Here is a 27,047-nt window from a genome sequence, read left to right as displayed (position 1 = left end):
ATAATAATAACAATAATAATAATAATAACTATTATTACTATAGTATTTGTTAAGCGCTTACTATGTGTTCTGAGTGCTGGGGTAGATACAAGGTAATCAGGTTGTCCCACATGAGGCACAGAGAAGTGAAGTGGTTTCCCCAAGGTCACCCAGCAGACAAGTGGCGGAGCCGGGATAAGAATTTGTGTCCTCTGACCCAAGCCCATGCTGTTGCCACTGAGCCATGCTGCTTCTCATGATCCATGCTTTCCTGAAATCCTGTCTCTGCCAGGAACCTTCCCTGTCCCAAAATCACAGCAGCCCATCGGCCTAATTAACTTGTATCTATCCCAGTGTTTAGAACAGTGCTTGACACCTAGTAAATGCTTAACAAGAGAGGCAGTGTGAGCTAGTGGATAGAGCACGGGCCTGGGAGTAAGAAGGACCTGGGTTCTAGCACTGGCTCTGCCACTTGTCTGCTGTGTGACCTTGGACAGTTACTTAACTTTTCTGTACCTCAGTTACCTAATCTGTAAAATGGGGATTAAGATGGTGAGCCAGATGTGGGACAAGGACTGTGTCCATACTGGTTACCTGCACCGGCACTTAGAACAGTGCCAGGCACAAAGTAAGCACTTAACAAAACACCATTAAAAAACCCAAATACCATAATTATTTTATTATTATCAGGCATTTCTAGTATCTACAGATTCACTTGTACACATCTTTAGCACTTGAGTAAATGTGTACAATTCAACTGAAGACTGAATTATTTATTCTGATTCCACTATTCCACTACCCTAAAAAAAACCCTCCCTTGACCCCATGGCTCCCTCCAGTTATCACCCCATCTCCTTCCTACCATTCCTCTCCAAAATCCTTGAGGGAGTTGGCTACACCCACTGCCTCCACTTCCTCTCCTCCAATTCCCTCCTCAACACCCTCCAATCTGGCTTCCGCCCCCTTCTCTCCACCAAAACTGCCCTCCCAAAGGTCACCATTGATCTCCTTGCCAAATTCAACTGCCTGTACTCCATCTTAATCCTCTTCCAACTCTCAGATGTCTTTGATACTGTAGACCACCGCCTTTTCCTGGAAATATTATCTATCCTTGGCTTCATTGACACTGTCTTCTGCTGGTTCTCTTCCTATCTCTCTGGCCATCATTCTCAGTCTCTTTCATAGGCTTCTCCTCTGCCTCCCACCCCCTAACTATGGGAGTCCCGCAAGGCTCAGTTCTGGATTCCCTTCTATTCTCCATCTACTCCCACTGCCTTGGAGAATCATTTCACTTCCATGGCTTCAACTACCATTTCTACACACATGATTCCCAAATCCACCTCCCCAGCCCTGATCTCTCTCCTTCTCTGTAGTCTTGTATTTCTTCCTGATTTCAGGACATCTCTACTTGGTTGTCTTCCCAACACTTCAAACTTACCATGTCCAAAACAGAACTCTTCATAGTCCCACCCAAACTGTGTCCTCCCCATGACTTTCCCATCACTGTAGACAGCACCGCCAAATTCTCTGTCTCACAAGTCCATAAATTTGATGTTATCCTTGGCTCTTCTCTCTCATTCAACCCATATATTCAATCTGTCACTAAATCCTGTGGGTTCAACCTTCACAATGTAACTAAAATCCACCCTTTCCTCTCCAACCAAACTGCTACCATATTAATGCGAGCACTAATAAGTAATAGTAATCCCAATTTGATTACTGCAGCAGAGTAAATCTGCTGCCCTGATCATTTTTCTACAAAACCGTTCAGTCCACTCAGGAACCTCCAGTGGTCTCCCCACATCAAACAGAAACTCCTTACCATAGGCTTTAAAGCAGGCAGTCAGTTGATCGTATTCATTGTGTGCTTACTGTACTAAATGCTGGGGAGAGTACAATACAACACAAGACGGACACATTCCCTGTCCACGACAAGCTCAGACACAGGTCCTGTCCCATGTGGGGCTCACATTCCCCATAATGACCTATTCCTCCCCTCATCTTAGTTGAAGACAAATGAATATAACCTGACTCGTACAGTACATACGGATGTTCTTTATTGCATGACATAGAGTAGGGAGCTGCCAAAAAACCCGCAGAGAGGCACCTCATACTGATTTCAGCACAACTCAGATACACATCTATCACCTTCCCCTTTCCTACCTTACCTCCCTGATTTCTTACTACAACCCAGCCCACACACTTCTCTCCTCTAATGCCAACCTACTCACTTCTACTTCGATCTTGTCCATGTTACCACTGAGCCCTCACCCATGTCCTGCCTCTGGCCTGGAACACCCTCCCTCTTCATATTCAACAGATGATCACTCTCTCCATCTTCAAAGCCCTATTAAAAATACATCTCCATGAAGCCTTCCCAGACTAAGTCCTCATTTCCTCTTCTTCCACTTCCTTCTGTGTTGCCTTTGAACTAGGATTTGCATTCTTGAGCACACAGATACCACACACACACAAACACATTGACACACATGTTACACAGCTACCCTTCAGGGCACACAGTAAGCGCTCAACAAGTAACGATTGAATGAATGAATGAATGTCATATTCTAAGACGCTTCTGGAGGTAAAATTCACCCATGGGGGCTTGAATATATAAACGTTATACACACACACACACACACACACGAGGGGCTGGAAGCTCCTTGAGGGCAGGGATTCTGTCTACCAATCCTATTATACTTTCCCAAGGACTTAGTACAGTGCCCTGCACACAGTAAGCACTCAATAAATACCATTGATTGATTATTGGACAACATACATGCACGCACACACATACACACATATGCTACTCGTATACCTGCATGCGCGCGTGCGCACACACACACACACACACACACATCCCATCTTTATTTTCCTCCTGAAATCCCGCTTCCTCTGGAAGTCTTCCCCAGTTAATTCATTCATTCATTCATTCATTCATTTATTCAATCATATTTATTGAGCACTTACTGTGTGCAGAGCAATGTACTAAGCGCTTGGGAAGTACAAGTTGGCAACATATAGAGACGGTCCCTACCCAACAGCGGGCTCACAGTCTAGAAGGGGGAGACAGACAACAAAACAAAGCATACTAACAAAATAAAATAAATAGAATAAATATGTACAAATAAAATAAATAGAGTAATAAATACGTACAAACATATCTACATATATGCAGGTGCTGTGGGGAGGGGAAGGAGGTAAGGCAGGGGGGGATGGGGAGGGGGTGGAGGGGGAGAGGAAGGAGGGGGCTCAGTCTGGGATTCAGTCAGTGCTGTTAATTCACAACATCCCAGTCACCTCACCCTTAGAATTTAAGTATTTCGTTCCTGTCCCCTTTATTTTTATAAGTGTATTTTTATTTGGATTTTTATCTGTGCATTCAATTATATATTCTGCTATTTCACCCTTATGGGGAACTCCTTCCTATTATATTCTCCCTCTCTCACTACAGGTAAATAATTTTTATCTGTCTTCTCCATTGGAGTAAAAGCTCCTCGAGGATGGGGACGGCGTAGATCGCATCTGTTGTTTATTCTGAAGCACTTTCCTCTTTCTTTATAACTATCTGGCAGACCGCTGCTCTCCCCCATCTTCATACTCTATTTCTTCGTACTACCTGCAATTTATTTTAGTTCCACTAGATAGTGAGACAATGTATGGACCCGAAAGCTGGACAGTGAAAAAACAGGATACTTTCTAAAACATCAATGCTTTTGAAATGTGGTGTTGGAGAAGGCTTTGGCAAACACAATGGACTGCCCGAAAAACAAACAAATGGATTTTGGAGTAAATAAACCAAAGTGGTCTTTGGAAGGCCAAATGACTCAACTTAGATTAGCATATTTTGGACACGTAATCAGGAGAACTAATTCTCTGGAGAAGGCACTAATGCTAGGAAAAGTCCAGGGAAAATGTGGAAGAGGCAGACCAGCAGCTAGATGGACAGAGACCATAACAATGATCATCATCATCATCATCATCAATTGTATTTATTAAGCGCTTACTATTTGCAGAGCACTGTACTAAGCGCTTGGGAAGTACAAATTGGCAACATATAGAGACAGTCCCTACCCAACAGTGGGCTCACAGTCTAAAAGGGGGAGACAGAGAACAAAACCAAACATACTAACAAAATAAAATAAATAGAATAGATATGTACAAGTAAAATAAATAAATAAATAGAGTAATAAACATGTACAAACATATATACATATATACAGGTGATATATGATAACAGAAGAACCATTAGAAAGGTTGCAGATTATGGCAGAGGACAGAACGTTCTGGAGAAAGTATACCCATGGAGTTGCTATAAATCGGAAACCACTCGACGGAACTTAATAGTGTTATTATTATACTTTATTATTATTATAAAGATTGTAAGATTCTTGAGATATTACTTTGCACACGGTAAGCACTCAATAAATACTGTGCCTTGCAATCAGTACGAGTTTAATGACCCCTACTGATTTGTTGATTGGTGGAGAATCATTCTCCATAAATTCTCCTTTTATCTGGCCCCTGACTCTCCCCAGTTGTCTGGAACTCTCCCCACTTCCAGCTCTGCCAAACCACAGCTTTCCCAACCTTTCAGCCCTCTTGAAATTCCAATTGCTCAGGAGACTTTTACAACTAATTTCTAGCACTCCGGGTTCTTATCATTCCAGCCACCATCTTTAGTATTTATCAGTAATCATTGGTATTTATTTAGCACTTACTGTATGGCAAGCACTATATTAAGCATTTGAGAGAGCACAATATAACAGAGCTGGGGGCACAGTGAGGTGAATATCAAAGTGCTTAAGGGGCACAGACCCAAGTGCATAGGTGATATAGAAGGGAAGGCACATAGGGTGGAAAAGAGGGCTTGGCCGGGGAAGGCCTCTTGGAGGGGATATCATTTTAGGACAACTTTGAAGATGGGGAGAGTGGTGTTCTGACAGATATACAGGGGGAGAGAGTTCCAGGGCAGTGGGAGGACATAAACAAAGGGTCAGCGGCGAGAGATGAGGTGGAGAAACAGTGAGTAGGTTGGCGTTAGAGGAGTGGAATGTATGGACTGAGTTGTAGTAGGAAATCAGGGAGGTAATGTAGGAAGGGGAGTGTCAATTGAGTGACTTAAAGCCAAAGGTGAGGAGTTTCTTGTTTGATTTGGACATACTGGTCAGCCACTGGAGATTTTTGAGAAGTGGGAAGATGTGGACTGAACTTTTTTTAAGAAAAATGATCAGGGCAGCAGAGCGAAATATAGCCTGGAATGGAGTGAGAAACCGTATTTCTTTCTCCATACATTCACTGTTACCCATTGCAGCTTGCCCTTTCCCCCCACTCTCCCTGTATATATTTAATTTGCCCCACTCCTTGCCATAGGAATGAGGGGGCACTCCTGAAGCTGGAGATGGTAGGTTTGAAACAAATAAAAGGAAATACTTCCTTTGGTGAGCAAATGGAATTCCTCCCCACAGGAAGTTTTGCAGACAGAAGGTACCAACCACTCCAAAGGGATTTGGATAGATTCATGGACAAGCACCTCTGTGGGCTCCTTGGAGGGAACATGGGGAATGGAGAGGGGAGAGCCAGGGGTGTCAGATGGTCCATGCTAGGTCACTGGGGAACTCGGAGATGGAGAGGGGAGGAGAGTTTGAGGGATGGGATGCTGTGTGCTGGGTCTCTGGGGAGAGTCAGGAATGAAGAGAGGAGAGTCAGAGGTGTGGGATGATGCATGCTGGGTCACTGGGAAGAGTCAGGGATAATAATAATAATAGTGATGGCATTCATTAAGTGCTTACTATGTGCCAAGCACTGTTCTAAGTGCTAGGGGGATACAAGGTGATCAGATTGTCCCACGTGGGGCTCACAGTCTTAATCCCCATTTTACAGATGAGGTAACTGAGGCACAGAGAAGTTAAGTGACTTACCCAAAGTCACACAGCTGACAAGCGGTGGAGCCGGGATGGAGAAAGGGAGAGTCAGGGGTGTCAGATGGTCCATGCTAGGTCACTGGGGAGACTCAGGTTTGGAGAAGGGATAGTCAAGGATGTGGGATGGTCCATTCTGGGTCACGGAAAGGAAACTCAGGTTTGGAGAGGGGAGAGTCAGGGTGTGGGATGGTCCATCCCTAACCATGGGGATGGGTATCCAGGAAGTCACTCAGCACACAGTTCCGCCAAGCATCCTTTTGACAGTCAGAGGTGTAGAGTCCTGATCTGAACAGCCAATGGGGCTGAGCTAGGGTAGCGCATGGCTGGTCTGGTGACCACACAAAGCCTTTGCCACAGTGGAGCTGGCATTCTGGAGTGGACTGCGTCCTCTGGCATGTAGCAGGCAGAGCTCAGGAAGGGCAGAGGCACAAGGTCCCCAGAAGACAAGCCTGAATGTCTCCATTGGCTGCCATTTCCTCCCTGCAATTGGACTTTGGATTAGCCCGGCGCCGGCTCCGCACCCATCCCCAGCAGCCTCCGGGGTCTGGGCCAGGGATAGGAAGCCTAACCTTTGTTTCACCAACCCTGCTGCCAGGTCAGTGGGCAGCAACCCCCGACCTTCTGGAATCCCAGGTCATGGAGACGGCCCCAATCTGGACCAGCGGGTGCAGAGGAGTCCAGCCTCCCTCAGAGAGCCTCCCAGGCCAGTTTGGATCCCAGCGCATGGGCCAAGCCACAGGCAGCTTGGGAGGCATCTGGGACCAGAAAGCCAGGCTGGGGCGGAGAGCCAGGCTGGTCAGAGAGCCATCCCATGGCCCGGCTCCAGCCAGCAATAGTGCTTGCCATTAGAGGGTCAGACATTAGAGCAGCCTGCAGAAGGGCAACAAGGAGACGACCAGTGTGCCCAGTCCTTCTGTTTCCCAAACCAGTCCCTGACTCGGGCTCTGCCTGGCCCCTCCCGGCCAGATCCATCCTCATCCTCAACACCTGAGAGAGCCTGAGAACTGCAATACCTGGCCCTGTCTGCCATGTTCCCCTTCCCTCTCCCTGCTTCCCCCTCTTCCTCTCTCCCTCCCCTGGGGAAGAACACAGACTCATCATGCTCTCACCCTCTACACACACACACAAATACATACACACACACACACACACACATATACACACTCCTTCCTGCCCACCCAGCGGCGTGTGATATCCGGAATTACTCCCTCCCCTTCTGCCTCCCCGATGAGAAGAGTTTATATTTAGAATGCCCTAAGCCACATCGACCTCTCCCACCAGGCCCACTCCACAGTAGGATCTTCTGGAACCCCTAACCCTAATCCTCACTCACCCCTATCCAGATTTCCCCAACCCCCAGATTATGTTGGCCATAGCCAATGACTGAGCCAAAGGGGCCACTGACCATTGCATTCACTGTCCCTCTGGCCGGTCCATCCCCTCTCAATGCCCAGGGCACTCGGCAGCCACCTGACTGGAGAACCTGAAGCCAGTCACTGGATGGGGCAGGGACAGGGAGCCACACAGAGGTAGGGAGAGGGTGACCCTAAGAGGATTAGGGAGAAGGAGAAACAAAGAGAGGGGTATGGAGACGGAGGCAGACGGAGAGCAACAGATAGAAGGGGACATACAGAGAGTGGCAGGGAGTGGGAGACACATAGAGAGGGGCTGGAAAAAGGAGACATAAAAAGAAGAGTAAGGAGAAAGAGATACACAAAAAGAAGCAGGGAGACAGAGACACCCAGAGTGGAGCAAGGAGAGGGAGATATACAGAGTAGAGCAGGGAAAGGGGGATATACAGAGAGGGACATGGAGAAGAAGAAACGAAAAGAGGGATAGGGAGAGGGAGACATAGAGAAAGTGGCAGGGAAAGAGATACTCTCAGAAAGGAGCAGCGAGAAGGAGACACACAGAGAAGATCAGGGAGACGCATAGAGAGGGGCAGGGAGAGGGAGAAGGAGAGAGAAATCAGGACAGGAAAAGAGCGTGGAGGGGGCAGGGAGAAGATTGGGGTCAAGGAGAAGGACAAAGCATAAACAGGGGCATGAGTAGGGAAAGGGGCACCGTCTGGGGTAAGGAGAGGGGCAAGGGCAGGGGCAGGGAGGGGCAGGAGAGGAGAGGGGCTTGACCAGACCAGCTGACTGGGGGAGCCAGGGCGGGTGGGTGGGCAGAGCCAAGGGTCACCCACCAGCCCCGTCCATTACTCACTTTTTGGTAGACGTGGCGTGGCCCGAGGCCTCTGCTCTTGCCTGTCTGGCTCACTCTCCTTCAGCTTCGGGGAGGGCGGGCAGGAGGGCACTTGGCCTGGGAGGGTGGGGGGCGGGGGGTGGAGAAGGTGGGGGGAGGAGGGGAGACAGCTGCCGCAGCCGCCACCACTGCTGATGTCAGAGGGTCTGGGTGAAACCTGAGGACCCGGCGGATCTTCAGGTGGGAGCTCAGCCTCTCCGGTTTCGGGCATTTGGACATTTGCTCTGCTCAAGCAGGCGGGCGTGGTGGGGGAGGGGAGAGGCAGGGGGTCGCTGACCTTGTTGACCACACCAACTGTAGAGAGACACTCCCCCTGGCTGGCACACACCCCTTGACCCCCAGATACACACACACACGTACACACATACACAACCCAAGAACCCAGTGCTCACACACTGCTAGATCAACTGGTGAGTGTCCAATAAGGGACGTCACCCTCTGTGGTCAGGCCTGTTTGGCCGACTCTCTGGGCAAGGGGGCCAACTGGGTAGACCCTAGCGTGGGTGTGGTGACCCCTAGTGAACACAGCAGAGAGCCAATCCTTCCCAGAACCACAAAGACCAGACACTGGTTCCCACCCCAGGGTGGCTGGGAACTTAGGCGCGAGGAAGGGTTGCAAACCTTAAGAAGGTTGGGAGAGAGCCTCCAGCCTCCCACAGAAGAGGGGTCCCGGGAGGCGGGCAGGGACACAATGGCCAGGAGAAGATTGGAGCAGGGCAAGGAGATGGATGAAACAAGGATCTGGGAGCCAAATTTGAAGGGGGACTGTATTGTATTCATTCATTCATTCATATTTATTGAGCGCTTACTGTGTGCAGAGCTCTGTACTAAGTGCTTGGGAAGTACAAGTTGGCAACATATAGAGACGGTCCCTACCCAACAACAGGCTCACAGTATTGTACTCTCCCAAGTGCTTAATACAGTGCTCTGCAAACAGTAAGCACTCATTTAATAGAGTTTTAGACTGTGAGCCCACTGTTGGGCAGGGACTGTCTCTATATGTTGCCAATTTGTACTTCCCAAGCGCTTAGTACAGTGCTCTGCACACAGTAAGCGCTCAATAAATATGATTGATGATGATGATGATTTAATACCATCGAGGATGAGGACTTCAGGCTGATGGTAGATGTGAGAGGGAGGAATGTGTTCTTATCCTGGGCTGGGGAGGAAGAAATTGGAGACCTTCAGGTGGGGGAATTGAGGTCTATAGCGGAGGGGAAAAGAGACATTTATCTGGGAGAGATTGAGGAATCCGGGCTGAGTACAGGGAGAGTCCAGGCCATGTTCAGGGGGAGTCCAAGCCGTGTACAGGGGAAGTCCAGGCCGTTACAGGGAGAGTCCGAGCCATGTACAGGGGGAGTCCACGTTGGTTACCGGGGGAGTCCAGATTGTGTACAGGGGAAGTTCAGCTTCTCAACTGCCTTGGGGACACTAAATCAACCCATCCTCCTGAAACATTATCTAACCTTGGTTTCTCTAACACTTGTCCTCTCTTGGTTCTTATACTTCTTGATTGCTCCTTCTCGGGATTTTTCAGTAGCTCTTTCTCTGCCTCCCACCCTCAAACTGTGGGGGTCCCTCAGGGGTTCCACCACTTCACCCAGAGCCTCACCCCCAACCTGCCCTGCCTATGCCCACGGGGCCACAAGAGATTTAAGTAGTGGCAGCACACAATCCCTGCAAAATTTAGAACGGGAAGCTTTGGTTCTCTGCACACAGCAACCGTTGAATAAATACCATTGATCAACTGATTGATTGGTTGTGACCAGAATCTGGATGACCTGGGCAGCAGCGCCCTGAGCACTGCCCCCCGACACCTCCCCACTGACCCTCTGGCTGGTCTATCCCCTCTCAATGTCCAGGATGCTCAGCAGCCACCTGACTGGAGAACTTGAAGCCAGTCACTGGATGGGGCAGGGAGGCAGACACACAGAGAGGAGTAGGAAGAAGAGACACCCAGAGAGGAACAAGGAGAGGGAGGGAGAGAGAGAGAGAGAGACAGAGAGACAGAGAGACAGAGACAGAGACAGAGACAGACGGGGAGAGGGACTTGGATGGCAGTGCCCTGAACTTCCCCTCTATTCCTCCCCTTCCCCACTGAACCTATTGGCTTCTTTGCCTTTGATGTTTTTGTACTTACTTCCTGGTGTATCTGTCACCAAACCCCCTTATTTTGTGATGGTTAGCCCATGGTGTCTTAATTCTCAGTCGTGTATTTTTTCCCCAGCACTTAGTACAGTGCTCTGCACATAGTAGGCATTTAATAAATACTACTACTACTTGCACTTAGATTTGTACCTTCACCCTCAACCCCACAAAACTAATGCACATATCACTACTTTATTTTAATGTCTGTCTCCCCCTCTAGACTGTAAGTTCCTTGTGGGCAGGGAGCGTGTCTATACTGTTACTTTATACTCTCCCAAGTGCTTAGTACAGTGCTCTGCACACAGTAAGTCCTCAATGAATATGATTGATTGATTGATTGATTACTACTACTATTTCAACCACTACTATTACTCAAGGCTGTTCTTGGTCTTCTCTTCTCACTTTACTCTGTCTGCCATGGCTCAGTGGAAAGAGCCTGGGCTTGGGAGTCAGAGGTCATGGGTTCTAATCCCAGCTCAGCCTCTTGTAAACTGTGTGACTTTGGGCAAGTCACTTCTCTGTGCCTCAGTTACCTCATCTGTAAAATGGGGATTAAGACTGTGAGCCCCATGTGGGACAACTGATTACCTTGTATCCCCCCCAGCACTCAGAACTACTTGTTTTGGGAGAAGCAGCATGGCTCAGTGGAAAGAGCACGGGCTTGGGAGTCAGAGGTCATGGGTTCTAATCCTGGCTCTGCCACATGTCTGCTTTGTGACCTTGGGCAAGTCACTTAACTTCCCTGAGCCTCAGTTACCTCATCTGTAAAATGGGGATTGACTGTGAGCCCCACGTGGGATACCCTGATCACCTTGTATGCCCCCCCCAAGCTTAGAACAGTGCTTTGCACATAGTAAGCGCTTAACAAATGCCATCATCATAATTATTATTATCCATCCTCTGGGCTTCAACTACTATCTCTATGAAGATAACTTCCAAATCTACTTCACTAGCCCTGATCTTTCACCTCCTTTACAATTTCACGTCTCCCGCCTCCAGAATATGATCACCAACACCTGAAGCTAAAAATGTCCAAAACCAAAGTCTTCCCTTCCAAACCCTCTCATTGACTCACTTGTAATTTCCACCATGCTCCCTGTGCCAGAAGCCTGCAATCCCGGACTACTCTCCTTCAACTCCTCCATTCAGTCTGTCACTAAATCCTGTCAGTTTTTCCCTCACAGTATTCACAGATCTGACCTTTTCCCTTCCAGCTGATCTGGCCAGCCATCACCTGACTTAGGCACATCACATCCCAGCTTGATATCTAACTGCATCAGCCTACTTCTCCCATTAACACCCCAACTGCCCACTTCATTTCTCTCAAACTACTCCACTGTGCCTCAATCTTGTCTCTGACCCCATTCCCTCTCATCTTATGAAATCTCTCGCTCCATCCCTTCTCCCCTCCTTAACTTCCATCTTCAACCGCTCACTCTCCACTGGTTCCTTCCCCTCTGCCTTCAAACATGCCCATGTCTCTCCCATCCTAAAAAAACCCTCTCTTGACCCCACCTCACCTTCTAGTTATCGTCCCATATCCCTCCTACCATTCCTTTCCAAACTCCTTGAACGAGTTGTCTACACGCGCTGCCTAGAATTCCTCAACAACAACTCTCTCCTCGACCCCCTCCAGTCTGGCTTCCGTCCCCTTCATTCCACGGAAACTGCGCTCTCAAAGGTCACCAATGACCTCCTGCTTGCCAAATCCAACGGCTCATACTCTGTCCTAATCCTCCTCGACCTCTCAGCTGCCTTTGACACTGTGGACCACCCCCTTCTCCTCAATACGTTATCTGACCTTGGCTTCACAGACTCCGTCCTCTCCTGGTTCTCCTCTTATCTCTCCGGTCGTTCTTTCTCAGTCTCTTTTGCAGGCTCCTCCTCCCCCTCCCATCCTCTTACTGTGGGGGTTCCCCAAGGTTCAGTGCTTGGTCCCCTTCTGTTCTCAATATACACTCACTCCCTTGGTGACCTCATTCGCTCCCACGGCTTCAACTATCATCTCTACGCTGATGACACCCAGATTTACATCTCTGCCCCTGCTCTCTCCCCCTCCCTCCAGGCTCGCATCTCCTCCTGCCTTCAGGACATCTCCATCTGGATGTCCGCCCGCCACCTAAAGCTCAACATGTCGAAGACTGAGCTCCTTGTCTTCCCTCCCAAACCTTGCCCTCTCCCTGACTTTCCCATCTCTGTTGACGGCACTACCATCCTTCCCGTCTCACAAGCCCGCAACCTTGGTGTCATCCTCGACTCCGCTCTCTCATTCACCCCTCACATCCAAGCCGTCACCAAAACCTGCCGGTCTCAGCTCCGCAACATTGCCAAGATCCGCCCTTTCCTCTCCATCCAAACCGCTACCCTGCTAATTCAAGCTCTCATCCTATCCCGTCTGGACTACTGCACTAGCCTTCTCTCTGATCTCCCATCCTCGTGTCTCTCTCCACTTCAATCCATACTTCATGCTGCTGCCCGGATTATCTTTGTCCAGAAACGCTCTGGACATATTACTCCCCTCCTCAAAAACCTCCAATGGCTACCGATCAATCTGCGCATCAGGCAGAAACTCCTCACCCTGGGCTTCAAGGCTGTCCATCACCTCGCCCCCTCCTACCTCACCTCCCTTCTCTCCTTCTACTGCCCAGCCCGCACCCTCCGCTCCTCCACCACTAATCTCCTCACTGTACCTCACTCTCGCCTGTCCCGCCATCGACCCCCGGCCCACGTCATCCCCCGGGCCTGGAATGCCCTCCCTCTGCCCATCCGCCAAGCTAGCTCTCTTCCTCCCTTCAAGGCCCTGCTGAGAGCTCACCTCCTCCAGGAGGCCTTCCCAGACTGAGCCCCTTCTTTCCTGTCCCCCTCGTCCCCCTCTCCATCCCCCCATCTTACCTCCTTCCCTTCCCCACAGCACCTGTATATATGTATATATGGTTGTACATATTTATTACTCTATTTATTTATTTATTTATTTATTTTACTTGTACATTTCTAGCCTACTTATTTTATCTTGTTGGTATGTTTGGTTCTGTTCTCTGTCTCCCCCTTTTAGACTGTGAGCCCACTGTTGGGCAGGGACTGTCTCTATGTGATGCCAATTTGTACTTCCCAAGCGCTTAGTACAGTGCTCTGCACATAGTAAGCGCTCAATAAATACGATTGATTGATTGATTGATTGATTGATTGTCTCTCCCTTCGCTAACCTTTTGCTCACTCCTTTTCCTCTACTTGAAATCTCCCTCCCCTTTCGAGCCCACCAGATTATAGCTCTCCTCATCTTCATAGCCCTCCCTGGATTAATCTTTCCCTCCCTAGGTATGTCACCCAAATCAAACCTCAACCCTCCTGTGCCATTTAAGCACTTTGGCACTTTTTTTAAATAGCATTTGTTAAGTGCTAGCTATGTGTCAGGCACTGTACTAAGCACTGGGATAGATACAAGCTAACCAGGATGGGCACCATCCATGTCCCTCATGGGGCTCACAGTCTTAGTTCCCATTTTACAAAAGAGGTAACTGAGGCACAGAGAAGTGAAGTGACTTGTCCAAGGTCACACAGCAGACAAGTACTGGAACTAGAATTAGGGCCCAAGTCCTTCTGATTTCCAGGCCCATCCACTAGACCACACCTGTAACACTACTGTCTATATGAATTTTCAACCCCTACGAATTAACTAAGCTTCCCTATCTTTACTTTCTTCTCTATTTGCAGATTATTCTGCATCTGTCTATGTGCTGGACTGTAAATTCCTGAAGGACAGGGATCTTGTCTACCTACTCTGTTATAATGTATTCTTCTAAGTGCTTACTTTAGTGTTCTGCACTGAATGCCTATGACATTCAGAAAATACTATTGATATGTTGAAATGGAGACCAGGCAGGGGTCAGGATTGTGGATTGGGAGAGTCTAGGATCTAAGGACAGGAGAATCCCAGCTGATTTTCCAGGGAGCCAGGACTGGGGGTGCTACGTGGGCAGGGGTGGAGCTGTGTTTTGGGGGGTTTTAATGGCATTTGTTAAGTGCTTACTATGTGTCAGGGACTGGGGTAGATACAAGCTGATCAGGTTGGGCACAGTCCATGTCCCATATGGGGCTTATAGTCTTACTCCCCTTTTTATAGATGAGGTAACAGGCACAGAGAAGTTATAGACATGCGCAACGTCACAAAGCAGACAAGTGGCATAAACAGGATTAGAACCCACAGGGAGACATCTGGACTGTGGGAGGTGGCATGTGGTTGTCCAGAGCTGTGTAGGGGGCAAGTCTGGGAGTTTGAGGATGGGAGAGTCCTGGTTGCATATTGGGGGAGTCAGGCCCAAGGGCTGGGGGGAGGGAGTTAGGGCTAAGTAGGAAAGTGGTCTGGGCTGGCGGGGCCAGGGGAGGGGCAGGGCTGCGAAAGGAAGTAATTTGGGCTTGGGTTGCAGGAGAAGGAGCAGGGCTACTGAGGGGGTAGTCTGGGTTGAGGTGCTGGGGAAAGTGCAGGGCTGTGTAAGGGGGTAGTCTAGGCTGGGGGTGCTGGGGGAGGGGCAGGGTTAAGGAGGGGGGTAGTCTGAGCTGGGGTGTTGGGAAGGGTCAAGGTTATGGGGAGTTAGTGTGGGCTGGGGGTGCTGGGGAAAGGCAGGACTGTGTAGCAAAGGGTCTGAGAATCTGAGTCCAGGGGAGTCCAGGGTGCATATCAAGGGAGTGGAGGCTTTGTTTAGGGCTTGGGGTTTTGGCTGGGACTGAGGCCAGCTTTGGGACTGGGTTAGGAAAGCCTGGGGGCAGGAGCAAGGGCAGGCAGGGAAGGGCAGGCAAAGAAGCGGCAGGCAGGGCAGGCAGGAAGGGAAGGGGTAAGCAGGACAGGCAGGGCAGGGTGGGTAGGGCAGGCAAAGAAGTGGCAGGCAGGGCAGGCAGTCAGGGCAGGCAGAAAGGGCAGGGGCAAGTAAGACAGGCAGGGCAGGAGCAGGCAGGGCAGGGGCAGATGGGACAGAAGCAGGCCGAGCAGGGACAGGCAGGGAAGGGGCAAGGTAGGAGCAGGCAGGGCAGGGACAGGGAGGGCAGGTAGGACAAACAGGGCAGAAGCAGGCAGGGCAGCTAGGACAGGAGGGGGCAGGGCAGGGGGAGGCAGAGCAGGGGCAGGCAGGCCAGGAACAGTCTGGTCAGGAACAGGCAAGACAGGTAGGGCAGGCAAGGCAGCAGTCCCATTGACTCTGGTTTGGCCAGGCCTATGCAGGTGGCAACCTGGAAGGCGTAGTTTGGCCACCTAGTTACGCAGTGTGATCTGGGCGGGAAAGGCATTGGGCAGCAGGTCAGCAGCAAGGACTCTTGCAGGGTTGACCCGGGCCAACCATTGTGGGCTGGGCATTATGGGCCAGGCACTTGCCAGTACTGCAGGGTGGGCAGTGCGGGCCTGTCACTGCAGGCTGGGGTTGCAGTCTGGAGACTGCTGGCAGGACACTACAGGCAGGTCATTACGGCACTGGGCGGGGTGGGCACTGCAGGACGGTCATTGAAGCACACTGCTGGTAGGACATTGCAGGCAGGGCATTGCGGCACTTCAGGCTGGGCACTGAGGGCCAGGCACTTGCCAGTATTGCAGGCTGGGCACTGCGGTCCTATCATTGCGGCCTGGGGACTGCAGTCTGGGCACTGCTGGCAGGACACTACAGGCAGGTCATTATGGCACTGGGCGGGGGGGCAGACACTGCAGGACGGTCATTGAAGCACACTGTTGGTAGGGCACTGCAGGCTGGGCTTTGTGAGTGAAAAGCCTCCACCCAATCCCAGCCTGGCACCAGCCCTGGCCTACCCGAGGAGTGGGGGGCTTCCGAGACACCTGCCCCGTAGAGGAGTTGGAGGAGGGCTCCCACAGCCCCGGCCTCCTCACTCTGGGCCGCTTTGCAGGGGGGCTCCCGACCGGAGCCCTTCCCTCCCCTCCTCGTCTCCCCCTACTCCCCTCTCTCTCGCCCCCTCGGCGGTAGGGCCTCCTCCCAGCCCGGCTCGCTGCTCCATCCCCGAGCGGGACGAGTCCTGGGGCCGCGTCGCACCGGGGGAACGCAGATCCGCCCCGGTTAAACGTCGCTGAAGCTACAGAAATAAGCACACATGGGCCCCGCGGCGAGCCTCACTTCGGCCTCGAGATACAACCTGGGGGCGTCCTCCGCGACCCCAGGCCGCCCGGCGCCACCGTTTATTCGGCCTCACGGGCCAAGATGCTCCGGTGTGTGGGCTCCCGGCTTCCCTGGGCAGAGAGGAGCGGGGCCGCACGGTGAGAACCGAGCCCGAAGCCTCCCGGGCCCGGCCTCTCTCCGGGACCTGCTTGCCCCGCGGCCCCCGCCCCCGGCCCCCTGGGTCCCCGCCCCAGACGGAGGGTCTGCCGGCCGTCTGTCCGGTCCGGGGCGGCTCGCACCTAAGGGCCCAGCTCGGGGAGCGTCCGCACGTGGTTCCGGATGAAGCGCCTCGAGTTCTGAAAAATAAGAAGAAATAATGGCATTTGTTAAGCCCTTACTATGTGCCAAGCACTGTTCTAAGCGTTCCGAAGGGGCGGGGGAAGAAAGAGAGCGGACAAGGGTCCGGCTGACCGGGCGGGTGGGAGTCCCCAGAGGTCCTCCCGAGACCCCCACCCGCCATGGCTCCTCCGTACCCCCGGCTGGTCCCTGCCGGGGGGCGAGAGGGACGGAGGGAAGGACCGGGGGAACTCGTGCCTGCCAGTCCATTTCAAAGGACTTGTGGTCGTAGTGGGACTTTCGGTCAGCCAGCCTCCTCAGGATGCTCTGGTTCTCCACGGTGATCCGCACCACCTCCCTGTTCCGCAACTCCCGGTTCAGACTGGGGTGCGGGGGGAAAATCGAGGGGCCGGGGGAGGGAGGAAAGGGAGGACAGCAGGCCCGTCGATTGGAAATCAATCAATCAATCGTATTTACTGAGCGCTTACTTTGTGCAGAGCACTGTACTAAGCGCTTGGGAAGTACAAGTTGGCAACATATAGAGGCAGTCCCTATGAGAGGCCCATGGCAGTGGCCCAGGCCCGCACGGCCCAGTCTGACCCTCCTCCTCCAGGAGGCCTTCCCAGACTGAGCCCCTTCCTTCCTCTCCCCCTCGTCCCCCTCTCCATCCCCCCATCTTACCTCCTTCCCTTCCCCACAGCACCTGTATATATGTATATATGGTTGTACATATTTATTACTCTATTTATTTATTTATTTATTTATTTTACTTGTACATTTCTATCCTATTTATTTTATTTTGTTGGTATGTTTGGTTCTGTTCTCTGTCTCCCCCTTTTAGACTGTGAGCCCACTGTTGGGTAGGGACTGTCTCTATGTGTTGCCAATTTGTACTTCCCAAGCGCTTAGTACAGTGCTCTGCACATAGTAAGCGCTCAATAAATACGATTGATTGATTGATTGATCCCCGCCCCCTTTAGGACCCCGCCCTGTACCGATCCCTCCCCCTGCTTGCCCTGCCCCGGCCCCACCTCGCCTCGCCCCCTGCTAGCCCTGGCCGGGTCGGGGGCTCGGGGTGGTGTCGGGCAAACCGTGGGGCGGAGCCGCCCTTCCAGGCCCGTGGCTCCCCCGACCACCGAACCCGTGTGGGGGTCCCCTCGGGCGGAGGCCCGTTTTCTGGGCCCCTTAGAGCCGCGACCCCCGCCCCGCACCTCACCTCCGAGAATAGTACTCGTTCCAGCAGTCCACCCGCGGGGGCCCGCGCTGGATGCTGGCGATCTTGATGCACAGCTGCTTGTTTTCGTTCTCGATCCGGTTGAGTCTCTTCTGTTCGGCCTGCAACATGGGGCGCGGCTGGCACAGTGCCCGGCCCCGGGACCCTGCTCGGGGGTCCCGGCCAGCAGCCGACGGCCCGCGCGAGTCCGGGGCGGGGGGTGGGGGGGCTGGAGGCCCTGGGGAGGTGGGGGCGGCGCCAGCCCCATCCCCCAGCCCCCCGCGGACAGCTGCCCCGGGTGGGCAGGCCCCGTTACCTGCAGCTTGGAAAGTCTCAGAAACTGGTAGACCTGCAACACCGGGGCGCTGGTGTCCACCGCGGCCTTTACTAAAGGAAAGGGGTGGGTCGGCCGGGGGCAGCGGCCACGTTTGGGGGGCTGTGGGGGAGGGGCATCTCGGGGGCGGGGGGCTTCCAGGGGAAGAGGCAGCCCTGCCGGGGTGGGACTGTCTCATAGAAGAAGGGCGGCCTTGGGGGTGGGAGGGGGACCGGCTAATGCCCATTCTGGTTTAAGGCCGGTTTAGGCGAGAGAGAGTTCACGGTGGTATCCACGGGAGCAGGGGCTGGGGTGGTCTGCAAGGTGAACCCCAGCCTCCTTTCCTGTATCATCTCCAAGCTAGCTCTCTTCCTCCCTTCAAGGCCCTGCTGAGAGCTCACCTCCTCCAGGAGGCCTTCCCAGACTGAGCCCCTTCCTTCCTCTCCCCCTCGTCCCCCTCTCCATCCCCCCATCTTACCTCCTTCCCTTCCCCACAGTACCTGTATATATGTATATATGTCTGTACATATTTATTACTCTATTTATTTATTTTACTTGTACATATCTATTCCATTTATTTTATTTTGTTAGTATGTTTGGTTTTGTTCTCTGTCTCCCCCTTTTAGACTGTGAGCCCACTGTTGGGTAGGGACTGTCTCTCTATGTTGCCAATTTGTACTTCCCAAGCGCTTAGTACAGTGCTCTGCACATAGTAAGCGCTCAATAAATACGATTGATGATGATGATGATGATCTCCACCTAGGCCTGGCACTGCCCGGCTGCCAGCGGGAGGTAGGGAGAGCTACTGGACTCCGCCCCACAGGGCATTGAGGTGGGTCAGTGGAGGGGGCCGCCCCTAACACCCCCCCCCCCCCGGTCCCGGACGGCCCACCCCTCCCGGGTCGGTGGGCGGCGGGGAAGGGGAAAGAGGGGGTGGGGAGGGGCCCAGCCAGAGACGCTCCGCTCCCTCCTGCTGCTGGAGGCTGCTCCCGCCCCCCGCAGCTGCGGGCGGCCCCCTCCTCCCAGGTCCGTCGACGTCGGGGGTCTCCCCGCCTTTCAGTAGCCCACACCTACCCACTTGGGCCTTCTTCTTGTGAGTGGTCAGGAGCTTAGAGTCCAGCCGACCCCTGAGGCCCGCGCTCGGCCTGGGGCTGCCAGGCTGCCCAAGGCAGGCCGAGGCCCGGACCGACCTGTTCATGGCCCGCACGGACCGCCCCCCCCGCCCAGGAATGCGCTGCCAGGCCCGGGCAGCGGGAGCTCCGCGGACCCTGCTGGTTGCCATGGCCACCCCGGCTATGACGTCACGAACGAGCCCCCCCGAGGGCCCTTAGAGCCGGGCCCGGTGGGCTGCGCGGGGGGCAACCAGGGAGTGCGGGGGGCGGGGCCGCCTCCAGCGAGCAGAGGAGAGGAGGGGGCTGCTGCCACCGGCCTGGCCTGAAAAGTGCATGTGTGGGAAGCTCAGAGCCCCGGCCCCCACCCCCACGTTCAAGGCCGGAACCGTCTTATAAGAATAATAATTTTGGTGTTTATTAAGCGCTTACTATGTGCAAAGCACTGTTCTAAGCGCTGTGGTCCGGTTGTCCCATGTGGGGCTCACAATCTTAATCCCCATTTTACCGATGAGGTAACTGAGGCACAGAGAAGTTCAGTGACTTGCCCAAAGTCACACGGCTGACAAGCGGCGGGGCCAGGATTTGAACCCATGACCTCTGACTCCCAAGCCCGGGCTCTTTCCGCTGAGCCACAGTGCTTCTCCGTCTTGCAGCCCTGGGAAGGGCGGGGACGGACACAAGTGTCTCACCCTGACGTTCAATCATTCATTCAATCGTATTTATTGAGCAATTTTGTGGGCAGAGCACTGTACTAAGCGCTTGGAAAGTACAGTTCTGCAATAGAGACAGCCCCTGCCCACATAATAATAATAATGATGATGGCATTTGTTAAGCACTTACTATGTGCAAAGCACTGTTTTAAGCGCTGGGGAGGACACAAGGTGATCAGATTGTCCCACGTGGGGCTCACGGTCAATCAATCAATCAATCAATCAATCAATCAATCGTATTTATGGAGCGCTTACTGTGTACAGAGCACTGTACTAAGCGCTTGGGAAGTACAAGTTGGCAACATCTAGAGACAGTCCCTACCCAACAGTGGGCTCACAGTCTAAAAGGGGGAGACAGAGAACAAAACCAAACATACTAACAAAATAAATAAATGGAATAGATCAATCAATCAATCAATCAATCGTATTTATTGAGCGCTTACTATGTGCAGAGCACTGTACTAAGCGCTTGGGAAGTACAAATTGGCATCACATAGAGACAGTCCCTACCCAACAGTGGGCTCACAGTCTAAAAGGGGGAGACAGAGAACAGAACCAAACATACCAACAAAATAAAATAAGTAGGATAGAAATGTACAAGTAAAATAAATAAATAAATAAATAAATAGAGTAATAAATATGTACAACCATATATACATATATACAGGTGCTGTGGGGAAGGGAAGGAGGTAAGACGGGGGGATGGAGAGGGGGACGAGGGGGGAGAGGAAAGAAGGGGCTCAGTCTGGGAAGGCCTCCTGGAGGAGGTGAGCTCTCAGCAGGGCCTTGAAGGGAGGAAGAGAGCTAGCTTGGCGGATGGGCAGAGGGAGGGCATTCCAGGCCCGGGGGATGACGTGGGCCGGGGGTCGATGGCGGGACAGGCGAGAGCGAGGTACAGTGAGGAGATTAGTGGTGGAGGAGCGGAGGGTGCGGGCTGGGCAGTAGAAGGAGAGAAGGGAGGTGAGGTAGGAGGGGGCGAGGTGATGGACAGCCTTGAAGCCCAGGGTGAGGAGTTTCTGCTTGATGCGCAGATTGATTGGTAGCCATTGGAGGTTTTTGAGGAGGGGAGTAATATGTCCAGAGCGTTTCTGGACAAAGATAATCCGGGCAGCAGCATGAAGTATGGATTGAAGTGGAGAGAGACACGAGGATGGGAGATCAGAGAGAAGGCTAGTGCAGTAGTCCAGACGGGATAGGATGAGAGCTTGAATTAGCAGGGTAGCGGTTTGGATGGAGAGGAAAGGGCGGATCTTGGCAATGTTGCGGAGCTGAGACCGGCAGGTTTTGGTGACGGCTTGGATGTGAGGGGTGAATGAGAGAGCGGAGTCGAGGATGACACCAAGGTTGCGGGCTTGTGAGACGGGAAGGATGGTAGTGCCGTCAACAGAGATGGGAAAGTCAGGGAGAGGACAAGGTTTGGGAGGGAAGACAAGGAGCTCAGTCTTCGACATGTTGAGCTTTAGGTGGCGGGCGGACATCCAGATGGAGATGTCCTGAAGGCAGGAGGAGATGCGAGCCTGGAGGGAGGGGGAGAGAGCAGGGGCAGAGATGTAGATCTGGGTGTCATCAGCGTAGAGATGATAGTTGAAGCCGTGGGAGCGAATGAGGTCACCAAGGGAGTGAGTGTATATTGAGAACAGAAGGGGACCAAGCACTGAACCTTGGGGAACCCCCACAGTAAGAGGATGGGAGGGGGAGGAGGAGCCTGCAAAAGAGACTGAGAAAGAACGACCGGAGAGATAAGAGGAGAACCAGGAGAGGACGGAGTCTGTGAAGCCAAGGTCAGATAATGTGTTGAGGAGAAGGGGGTGGTCCACAGTGTCAAAGGCAGCTGAGAGGTCGAGGAGGATTAGGACAGAGTATGAGCCATTGGATTTGGCAAGCAGGAGGTCATTGGTGACCTTTGAGAGCGCAGTTTCCGTGGAATGAAGGGGACGGAAGCCAGACTGGAGGGGGTCGAGGAGAGAGTTGTTGTTGAGGAATTCTAGGCAGCGCGTGTAGACAACTCGTTCAAGGAGTTTGGAAAGGAATGGTAGGAGGGATATGGGACGATAACTAGAAGGTGAGGTGGGGTCAAGAGAGGGTTTTTTTAGGATGGGAGAGACATGGGCATGTTTGAAGGCAGAGGGGAAGGAACCAGTGGAGAGTGAGTGGTTGAAGATGGAAGTTAAGGAGGGGAGAAGGGATGGAGCGAGAGATTTCATAAGATGAGAGGGAATAGATATGAACAAGTAAAATAAATGAATAAATAAATAGAGTAATAAATATGTACAAACATATATACATATATACAGGTGCTGTGGGGAAGGGAAGGAGGTACGATGCGGGGGATTGAGAGGGGGAAGTGGGAGAGAGGAAGGAAGAGGCTCAGTCTGGGAAGGCCTCCTGGAGGAGGTGAGCTCTCAGTAGGGCCTTGGAGGGAGGAAGAGTAGGTGCGAATGAGGTTGTCGTTAATGTAACTTGGTGATAACAAGGGCCTTTTTCCCGGGGTGGCGGGGGGAGTCAGTCAGGACCGGACCGGGAATGGGGGATGGGGGGCACTATAAGGAAGGTCGCTTAAGTGGGTGGGGGTGGAAGCAGGGGGCGTCTATGGCGGCGCTCGGAGGAGAGGAGCCTTCCGGGAGCAGCGGGGGCCACGCGGTGTGATGGCGGGCAGGCGGGTGGGCGGGAACGGAGTCCCGGGCGTCTATGGCGGGCCTCTCTGGCGCTCTGAGGAGAGGATCCTTCCGGGAGCAGCAGGGTCCATGAGGTGTGATGGTGGGCGGGCCTCTCGAGAACGGAGTCCCTGGCGTCTATGGGGGCGCTCTGAGGAGAGGATCATTCCTGGAACAGCGGGGGCCATTTGGTGTGATGGCGGGCGGGCGGGCCTCTAAGGAACGGAGTCCCGGGCGTCTATGGCGGTGCTCTGAGGAGAGGATCCTTCCAGGAGCAGCGGGGGCCACGCAGTGTGATGGCAGACGGGCCTCTCGGGAACGGAGTCCCAGGCATCTATGGCGGCGCTCTGAGGAGAGGATCCTTCCAGGAGTAGCGGGGGCCACACGGTGTGATGTCAGACGGGCCTCTCGGGAACGGAGTCCCAGGCGTCTATGGCGGGGCGCTCTGAGGAAAGGAGCCTTTCGGCAGCAGCAAGGCCGCGCGGTGTGATGGCGGGCGGGCCACTCGGGAACGGAGTCCAGGGCGTCTGGACTTAATCCCTATTTTACAGATGAGGTAACTGAGGCACAGAGAATAATAATAATAATAATGGTGGTATTTGTTAAGCGCTTACTCTGTGCCAAGCCCTGTTCTAAGTGCTGGGGTAGAACAACGTGATCAGGTTGTCCCACCTGGGGCTTACAGATTTAATCCCCATTTTACGGATGAGGGAACTGAGGCCCAGAGAAGTGAAGTGACTTACCCAAAGTCACACAGCTGACAAGTGGCGGAGCAGGAATTAGAACCCACGACCTCTGACTCCCAAGCCCGGGCTCTTTCCCCTGAGCCATGTTGCTTCTCCAAGTGAAGTTAAGTGACTTGCCCAAGGTCACACAGCTGACAATTGGCGGAGCCGGGATTTGAACCCATGACTTCTAACTCTGACTCCACATCCGGGGGGCCCCCATGGTAGTCCCACCCCAACACCCTCAGCAAGTCCACGCCCCACCCCAGGGACGAAGGGCAGAGGTTCAGCCCTGCCCCCGTGCAACCCGTCGCGGCCTCTAACCCAGGGAAGCGGTGGCCAGCACTGGTGGCCACAGTTCAGGATGGACTAAACAGAGCTGGGGGAGGGGCAGAGAAGGGCAGGTAAAGGTCGGGAATGTGGCGGCTTCCATGTGGGGACTGACCAAAAAAAGGTCAGGTCTCTACACCCAGTAAGTGCTCAATAAACAGCATTGATTATCGACTGATTGATTGACACTACGGTCTGGAGGGGGCAGGGTTGCAATTTCCAGCGACAGGGAGGGTGTGGCTGGATTAATTTTAATGAGTGCCTATGTATACAACACAAGCAAGACAGCCCTCCAGGAGCCTTCCCCTTAATGGAGGAGACAAACAAAAATCTCAATTCTGGAAGCAGGAGGAAAACCCAAGGATGCGGCAGTCAATCAGTAGTACTTGAGCATTTACTGTGCGTAGAGCACTGTATTAATAAGCACTTGGGAGATTACAACACAACAGAGTTGGTAGACATGATCCCTGCCCACAAGCTTACAGTTTGGGGTGCCGGGGAAGAGGCATGAAAATAAATTATGGATGGGGAAATAATAGAGTAAAAGGATATGTACTTAAGGGCTGTGGGGCTGGGGCAATGCAGAGGGGAGGGCAGGTAGGAGAAATGAGGGTCAAGTTAGGCCTCTTGAAGGAAATAATCCAATAAATAATTTAATTAAGGTCTCCTATTTCATTCACTCATATTTATTGAGCACTTACTATGTGCAGAGCACTTGGGAAGGTATGATACAACAATTAAAAAAAATGATGGCATTTGTTAAGTGCTTACTATGTGTGAAGCACTGTTCTAAGTGCTGGGGGATATAAGGTGATCAGGTTGTCCCATATGGGGCTCACGGTCTTAATTCCTATTTTACAGATGAGGTAACTGAGACTCAGAGAAGTTAAGTGACTTGTCCAAAGTCACACAACTGATAAGTAGCCGAGCCGGGATTACAGCCCATGACCTCTGACTCCCAAGCCCATGCTCTTTCCACTGAGCCACGCTGCTTTTCAAAATGGTATGTGTCAAGCACTGTTGTAAACGCTGGGGTAGGTAGAGAAACAGTGTGGCTCAGTGGCAAGAGCCCAGGCTTGGGAGTCAGAGGTTGTGGGTTCTAATCCCACCTCTACCACTCATCGGCTGTGTGACTTTGGGCAAGTCACTTAACTTCTCTGTGCCTCAGTTCTCTCATCTGTAAAGTGGGGATTAATACTGTGAGCCCCACGTGGGACAGCCTTGATTACCTTGTATCCCCCCCAGTGCTTAGAACAGTGCTTGGCACATAGTAAGCGCTTAACAAATGCCAACATCATTATAATTATTACTGGGTAATCAGATTGTCCCACATGGAGCTCACACTTTTAACAACAACAGACACATTCCCTGCCCACATGGAGCTTAAAGTCTAGAGGGGAGAGACAGACATTAATGCAAATAAATAAAATTACAGATCTGTACATAAATGCTGTTCATTATGGATTCTGTTGTATTGTACTCTCTCAAGCGCTCAGTACTGGGAATCCTCAATCCTCCAATGCCCCTGCCCTGGGGTAGGGTGGGGGTGAAGTTCCCACCAGGGCTGGATGTGTGGTGGGTCACATCAGTGTGACCTAGTGGAAAGACCACAGGCCTGGGAGTCAGAGGCCCTGGGTTCTGATCCCGGCTTTGCCATGTACCTGCTGTGTGACCTCGGGCAAGTCACTTCACCTCTCAGGGCCCCAGTTCCCTCATCTGCAAACTGGGGATTCAATACCTTTTCTCCCTTCTACTTAGACTGTGAGCCCCATGTGGGACCTGATTATCTTGCATCTATCCCGGTGCTTAGTTCAGTGCGTGGCACACAAGAAGGGCTTAACAAATCCACAATTATTACGCCAACGTTTAGTACAGGGTTCAGCGCCCGGTACGCGTCAGCGTGGCTTAGTGAAAAGAGCACGGGCTTGGGAGTCGGAGGTTCTAATCCCGCCTCCGCCAGTTGTCTGCTGTGTGACCTTGGGCAAGTCACGTCACTTCTCTGTGCCTCAGATCCCTCATCTGTAAAATGGGGATTAATCAATCAATCAATCGTATTTATTGAGCGCTTACTGTGTGCAGAGCACTGTACTAAGCGCTTGGGAAGTACAAGTTGGCAACATATAGAGACGGTCCCTACCCAACAGTGGGCTCACGAGTCCCAAGGGGGACAACCTGATTACCTTGTATCTACCCCAGCGCTTATAACAGTGCCTGACACACAGTAAGTGCTTCCCAAATACCACAATTATTGTTATTGCAATAACAATAGTCTCTTTTGCAGGCTCCTCCTCCCCTTCCCATCCCCTTACTGTGGGGGTTCCCCAAGGTTCAGTGCTTGGTCCCCTTCTGTTCTCCATCTACACGCACTCCCTTGGTGACCTCATTCGCTCCCACGGCTTCAACTATCATCTCTACGCTGATGACACCCAGATCTCCATCTCTGCCCCTGCTCTCTCCCCCTCTCTCCAGGCTCGCATCTCCTTCTGCCTTCAGGACATCTCCATCTGGATGTCCGCCCGCCACCTAAAACTCAACCTGTCCAAGACTGAACTCCTTGTCTTCCCTCCCAAACCCTGCCCTCTCCCTGACTTTCCCATCTCTGTTGACGGCACTACCATCCTTCCCGTCACACAAGCCCGCAACCTTGGTGTCATCCTCGACTCTGCTCTCTCGTTCACCCCTCACATCCAAGCCGTCACCAAAACCTGCCGGTCTCAGCTCCGCAACATTGTCAAGATCCGCCCTTTCCTCTCCATCCAAACCACTACCCTGCTCGTTCAAGCTCTCATCCTATCCCGTCTGGACTACTGCATCAGCCTTCTCTCTGATCTCCCATCCTCGTGTCTCTCCCCACTTCAATCCATACCTCATGCCGCTGCCCGGATTGTCTTTGTCCAGAAACGCTCTGGGCATGTTACTTCCCTCCTCAAAAATCTCCAGTGGCTACCAATCAATCTGTGCATCAGGCAGAAACTCCTCACCCTGGGCTTCAAGGCTCTTCATCCCCTCGCCCCCTCCTACCTCACCTCCCTTCTCTCCTTCTCCAGCCCAGCCCGCACCCTCCGCTCCTCCGCCGCTAATCTCCTCACCGTAACTCGTTCTCGCCTGTCCCGCCATCGCCCCCCGGCCCATGTCATTCGCCGGGCCCGGAATGCCCTCCCTCTGCCCATCCGCCAAGCTAGCTGTCTTCCTCCCTTCAAGGCCCTGCTGAGAGCTCACCTCCTCCAGGAGGCCTTCCCAGACTGAGCCCCTTCCTTCCTCTCCCCC

General features: G+C 52.6%; 1 protein-coding gene across 3 annotated transcripts; it reads right to left on the bottom strand.

Annotated features, from left to right (window-relative positions):
- Nucleotides 1-16,418: 16,418 nt before the first annotated feature.
- Nucleotides 16,419-19,469, bottom strand: CFAP97D1 (CFAP97 domain containing 1). 3 transcript variants are annotated; one of them, XM_038754636.1, is made up of 6 exons: nt 19,324-19,469; nt 18,253-18,323; nt 17,940-18,076; nt 16,982-17,105; nt 16,687-16,743; nt 16,419-16,518 (listed from the first exon to the last, which is right to left on the bottom strand). In XM_038754636.1, exons 1-5 carry the CDS (start codon nt 19,445-19,447, stop codon nt 16,687-16,689), a joined length of 513 nt encoding a protein of 170 aa, XP_038610564.1. In that variant the 5' UTR covers nt 19,448-19,469; the 3' UTR covers nt 16,419-16,518. The 3 variants fall into 3 exon arrangements, with proteins under 3 accessions (XP_038610564.1, XP_038610566.1, XP_038610565.1); XM_038754638.1 differs by having other exon boundaries at nt 17,940-18,058; XM_038754637.1 differs by lacking the exon at nt 16,419-16,518 and having other exon boundaries at nt 16,625-16,743.
- Nucleotides 19,470-27,047: the final 7,578 nt, after the last annotated feature.

The sequence above is a fragment of the Tachyglossus aculeatus genome, chromosome 11 (assembly GCF_015852505.1).
Source record: "Tachyglossus aculeatus isolate mTacAcu1 chromosome 11, mTacAcu1.pri, whole genome shotgun sequence".
Taxonomy (NCBI): Eukaryota; Metazoa; Chordata; class Mammalia; order Monotremata; family Tachyglossidae; genus Tachyglossus; species Tachyglossus aculeatus.
This window is presented reverse-complemented; position numbering and strand designations above follow the sequence as displayed.